The 6,185-nt window shown below is 35.2% G+C and overlaps 1 protein-coding gene across 1 annotated transcript in view; it reads left to right on the forward strand.

The window, feature by feature from the left end:
• The first annotated feature begins 1,760 nt into the window (after positions 1-1,760).
• Positions 1,761-6,185, forward strand: part of cd36 (CD36 molecule (CD36 blood group)) — a 10,844-nt gene continuing 6,419 nt past the window's right edge. Inside the window, exons 1-4 of the mRNA XM_016475760.1 lie at positions 1,761-1,982; positions 2,653-2,813; positions 3,986-4,130; positions 4,863-5,009. Coding sequence (XP_016331246.1) covers positions 1,860-1,982; positions 2,653-2,813; positions 3,986-4,130; positions 4,863-5,009 — 576 coding nt within the window. The 5' untranslated portion in view covers positions 1,761-1,859. The remainder of the gene's footprint in view (positions 1,983-2,652; positions 2,814-3,985; positions 4,131-4,862; positions 5,010-6,185) is intronic.

Raw genomic sequence — 6,185 nt, forward strand, 5'->3', positions numbered from 1 at the left:
ATATATATATATATATATATATATATACTGTATATATTATATCATAAAACTATTAATAAATAATCCTTCATAAAAGGGTCAAATATAATAATTCAGACTAAGCATATAAAACTCAACAATGGTGACAGCCAACAAATGTAGATTTATTAAAAAATATACAAATAAATTAATGCTGCTATACATGCTGGGAAGTTAAACTCTAGCAATAATAGTTCTGTGGACACTAATACATTTATAACTACATAAAATATTACTGTAATACAGACACATATAGTCATTGTGATTCTACATTGTGATTCTGAAAATTGCAATAATTCCTGTCCCTGTTTACTGTGACGTCATGGTACAGACCTACCAAAATTTTGTACATGAACTTGCCAACAACCACTAAGTTGACACAAATAGTTGAACACTGCCCTCTAGTGCCCTGTAGATATAAACTTGCGTTGACTCGTCTGCTTAATTAGCAGACGTAGTTGCATGAAGCTCATATGAGTGTAGGCTACGGGAAAATAAGACTTCATCCAAATTTCTTTTGCACGATTTGAAAATAGAGAAAAGAAAATATTTGTTTATATTCGTATTTAGATGTATGTATTTTATATTTATTTTCTCCAAAGCAACTTTACTAGTAGCCTATGCCTGTACCCTGAAAGGACCCCACGAACCCCACAGGTAACTACAATTATAATGTCTTAATCCACTCTGACAGCCGTGTCATGAAACATCATCACACTATACATACAGTCTTACAGACAGATTGAGACCCATGAACACTAGAGGACAGTACAAGCTAAAACTTCACTCTGATAACAACATTACTACTCAAAGTTAACACTGAAAGAGAACTCTCTCTTTGTAACACACACACACACATAGAGAGAGAGAGAGAGAGAGAGAGAGAGAGAGAGAACACGAGATGTAAAATGTATTCCCATAATGCAGAGCAGCAATAACTAATACAAACAACCTTTGAACTTAATTATTGGTTTACTATTTGATATGTCCATTATCTTAGCTACCTCCACAGCTGCTTGTAAATATAATATTATTTGAAATGTCAGGAAAGGAACATGTTTGACATTTATTGCACAATATGAAGTGCTCGATACTGATTGGTCAGTTGGGGCATTCAGTGGTCTGATACTCTATTCCATCTATTGTAATTTTTTTTCTTCCCCCTCACATGGTTGTCCGGAATGCTTGATTATGATTGGTCAGTTGGAGTATTCGCTGATCTGATGATCTATTCTGTTCTGTTCAATTCTATTCTAAATACACACACACATAGATACACACACACATTCTTACATATAGATAAGACTGTGTGAAATGCTTGGTTCTGACTGGTTAATTGCAGCTTGTAGCGATCTGATATTCTGTTCTATAAAATGTTTTTTTCTGTTTCTTTCTATTTTGTAATAAATTATTCTGTTAGATATAACAATGTACAAAAGTAAATTAAAAGCAAAATGTAATTAAAAAAAAATAGGCTATTAGATAATGTTAGAATCCATTAACTATTAGAATCTATTAGAATTACATTTGCATGTATTACTGTTATATTTAATATAGAAACAACACGTTCTTCTTTTCTTTTCTCGAGTCTGCCTAAGTCGATTAGATATTTCAAAGTCACTCTCGAGTCTTGTGTTAAACCTCCCCGCCCAGCAGCGCGTTATCTCGCTGAGATAACTTCGTTTTAACGAGGGTCTCCGGGTGTGATACGCAGCAATCCAGTCCTAACCCTCCTCCTCTGCAACCTTCGATCGCCGGAATTTACATAATTCCCAGGACGACCTCATGCTCGCAGCTGACGCGGCGCCGTTCAGTGTTGGTCCAGGCTGCTGCTCGCCATCATGACCTGCTGTGATCTGAAATGCGGGCTCATCACAGGGACCGTGCTGGGCGCCCTGATCGCCGTGCTGGGCGGGATTCTCATCCCTGTGGGCAACATGTTCATTGAAAACACCGTGCATCATGTAAGTCGTCGTCTTTTCATATCAATATTCGGCGCACATGCATTTGCAGATCCTACAGAAAGGCATATACAGTATGTACATGATGAAGTTGCATTGGAGAAATAATCTGAATAATTTAGGAACAGCCAATCTAGGGTATGCTACGACGTACTATCAGTGATGTATGAGATTAAATAAAAAGGGGTTTATGGGTCAAGGGCATTTTTCATAAATGTATGGTTGGGGTTTTATTGATTGATTTGAATTTGACATGTTTTGCTCTTTAATCAACTGTTTTACTGTTTAAATTTCGCTGAAAAGCCATGCATTTTACATCAAATATGTTGTGTGTGTTAGATAGTATTTTATATTTAATGCATTTAAACAGCAGGTTCTCTACTTACCTAATGGTGTCAAGGTCAATGACTGTGTGTGTTAAATGAGCTCTATTTCTATATTTAGGCAAAAAAGAAAAGGAAAAAAGCATTGGAAATGTTCTGTAGCATTATTGTAGACTTAAAGTTGTTTGCCTATGCCTATACAGAAACTGACTGAAAATAACACCATGGCGAGAAATATTCACTGGACTGTGACAACTTGCCCCGGCCTGCCACATTTTGAATTGTAGACACAATGTAGTATAAATAGTGTATAGAGTATCTGATCCTAAGTATGTTTTGTGTCTCTAAAGGAAACAGTGTTGGAAAACGGAACTTTAGCATTTGACACCTGGACGTCGGTAGACATTGCAATATACAGGCAGTTTTGGCTGTTTGACGTGCAGAACCCTGATGATGTTGTAGGTCAAGGGGCCAAACCTGTGCTGGTACAGAAAGGACCGTACACGTACAGGTAAGACTTGCTATATAAATAGATTTTCGATCAATACTCATGTAAACAAACCATTCTTCTTTATCTCTCAAAGGTAGAGAAAATAAAATCGAGCAAATTCACTCTTTGATCTTTATCATTTACTCAAGAGCATCCATATCTCTTGAGCTACCTGAAATAAAGCAGAAAGAATCCCAAAGCATCAGCCGTTTGCAAGTATAGACCATTTTTACCTACTTCTGAGACTTGTGCTTAAAAATAGACAATACCAACACAAGCACTTCAAGCTTGTTCAAAAGTTTTAACAAGCTGTTGTCATTTAATCGTTGTATGTTGATAAGCACAAATGTATCTGATGGGATGATGCTTATCTAATTAAGGCAAATGTTACACTCCATCCTTATGTCTGTTTTGTTCTAAAGTGATATAATTAGCTGTTTACTGAAATGGGAGTACTTTTGCATGTTTTATTTATTTATTTTTGGCCTTTTATCTATTTTTATATATATATATACACCCTGGAGCACAAAAGCAGTCTTAAGTCGCTGGGGTATATTTGTAGCAATGGCCAAAAATACATTGTATGGGTCAAAATGATAGATTTTTCTTTTATGCCAAAAATCATTAGGATATTAAGTAAAGATCATGTTCCATGAAGATATTTTGTAAATTTCCTACTGTAAATATATCAAAACTTAATTTTTGATTAGTAATATGCATTGCTAAGAACTTCATTTGGACAACTTTAAATGCGATTTTCTCAATATTTAGATTTTTTTGCACCCTCAGATTTCAGATTTTCAAATAATTGTATCTCGCCCAAATATTGTCCTATCCTAACAGTCCATACCACATGATGTATATATCTCAATTTTGAAAAATTGACAGTTAAGACTGGTTTTGTGGTCCAGGGTTATATATATATATATATATATACACATTACATTAGGGGCATCAATTGACTTAATTACCAAGGATTCAAATACTTAAAAAAAAAAAAATGTTATTCATAATCTACTTGGCATGACATTTCTGTTATACATTCTTAAAGTATGGCTTTTCTCGTTTGTATAGTCATATGACCAGTAAAACACCAACTAACTTTAATTTTTATTGCAATTTTAAGCCACTAAATGGTCATAATGCATTTCTTAGTGGTCTCATACACTGTCATACTCTCTGTTGTCCTCTAGGACGCGTTTTATCCCCAAAAAAAATATCACCTTCAATGATAACTACACTGTGTCCTTTGTGCTGCCGGCGGGAGCCATCTTTGAGCCTAGCATGTCAGTAGGCACAGAGGAGGACATATTCACATCGCTCAATCTAGCTGTAGCAGTATGTATTTTGACAACCATCTCTTGCCATCCTTCTCTGCCCTTCTGTGTTCCTTTTCGTCTGTTTTCTTCCCTTGTTCTCCATGCCTAGTTATTGTGATGCATGGCTGCTGAAAATTCAGCTCTGCCATCAGTTAAATATATGTTCAAATGAATTGCATGTTCATATATAATAAAATAGAAAACATTTATTTTAAATTGTAATAATATTTCACAATATCACTGTTTTACTGTATTTTCAAATAAATGCAGCCTGGGTGAGCTTAAGAGACTTCCAGCAAAAACATAAAAATCATACCAATCCCAACATGTTGAATGATAGTGTCAGTGTGTATATAATAAAATAAATACATGAAGTATTAATCTTTCTTACAAACTCTTTTTGCTCACGTGCCTAAGGTTGCTGACCCCTGATGTTGATAATATTGCTTCAACATTGGTTGTCAGCGAAGAAAGTCAGTTAAAGTTTATCACATCATAGATAAAATGTTGATATCTGCGATTATCTATCAAGAGTCAGCACAGCACTATTATATAATAGCATATAATAGCACACAGCTTATTCATAATTGCAGGTGATGTTCAGTCATAAGTGCTGTAGAGGTAATAGATGCAAATAAATTTTACTTGTGTTGTTGAGTCCAAGGTTTTCATTAGGCAGATGAATTTACGACAGGGTATGGTTTCATACTTGTGCTGTGATCAACTCAAACTTTATTTTCTTCTCTTCCAGGGTGTTTACGGTTTACTCGGTCATAAACTTGCAAACTGGCTCATCCAACGCTCCAATTCCACACTCTTCCAGAACAGGACTGTTAAGGAATTGTTGTGGGGCTACAAAGACCCAATGCTGGGCAGCATGCTTGGAGTTTTTTATCCAGTAAGGTTGCCAACACTTGATGGCATTCACTTAATAAAACATATTTATAGCTTCATGATTGATAAACTATATATACAGAACAAATGCAGGTAAACAGGTTTTATTGCAAATGAGCAAAATTTGCAAAATTGGACTAGACCTAAAATACACATAAAAGTTTATATGTGTGTAAGAATATTTAAAGAAATAGTTCACCCGGAAATGAAATTTGCTGAATATTTACTCATCCTCAGGCCTCGAAGATGTAAAGGAGTTTGTTGGAACAGATTTGGAGAAATTTAGCATTATATCATACCAATGGATTCTCTGCAGTGAATGGGTGCCGTCAGAATGAGAGTCCAAACAGCTGATCAAAACATCGCAGTAATCCACAAGTAATCTGCATGACTCCAGTCCATCAATTTTACTTGCCTTGTGAAGTGAAAAGCTGCATGTTTGTACTAAACAAATCCATCATTAATGTGTTTTAAACTTAAACCGTCGCTTTTGGTCAAAATATGAGTCCATAATCCATAATAACGCTTCCTCCAGTGAAAAAGTGAAGATCTCTCACAATGAAGATCCACTGACATATGTTTAGAATTGTTTTGGACTGTTTTCACTTGTAAGCAGTGCTTCATCTGTGCATATTTCTCTCCTGATTCAGACATTTTTTTTTACTGAAAGTAGAATTGTTTAAATTTGACTTTTTTTAAGTTAAAACATCTTAATGATGAAGTTGTTTTTTGTTTTGTTTTTTACAAACATGTATTTCTTGCATCACACAACAATAATTGATTGACTGGAGTCGTGTGGATTATTGTGATGTTTTTATCAGCTGTTTAGACTCTCATTCTGATGGCACCCATCCACTGCTGTGGGTCCATTGTTGAGCAAGAAATGTCATGCTAAATTTCTCCAAATATGTTCCGATGAAGGAACAAACACATCTACATCTCGGAGTACATCTTCAGCAAGTTTTCGTTTTGAGTGAACTATTCCTTTAAAGGGGTCATAGGATGCCCATTTTCCACAAGTTGGTATGATTCTTTAGGGTCTTAATGAAAAGTCTGTAACATAGTTTGGTTAAAATTTCTCAATGGTAGTGTAAAAAACACCTTTTTTACCCTGTCAAAAACAGGGTCTTTTCAGATCAAGCCGTTTTTGTAGCATTTTCCTTTAAATGTTAATGAGCTC

This window comes from Sinocyclocheilus anshuiensis, unplaced genomic scaffold (assembly GCF_001515605.1).
Source record: "Sinocyclocheilus anshuiensis isolate Anshui unplaced genomic scaffold, SAMN03320099.WGS_v1.1 scaffold200, whole genome shotgun sequence".
Taxonomy (NCBI): Eukaryota; Metazoa; Chordata; class Actinopteri; order Cypriniformes; family Cyprinidae; genus Sinocyclocheilus; species Sinocyclocheilus anshuiensis.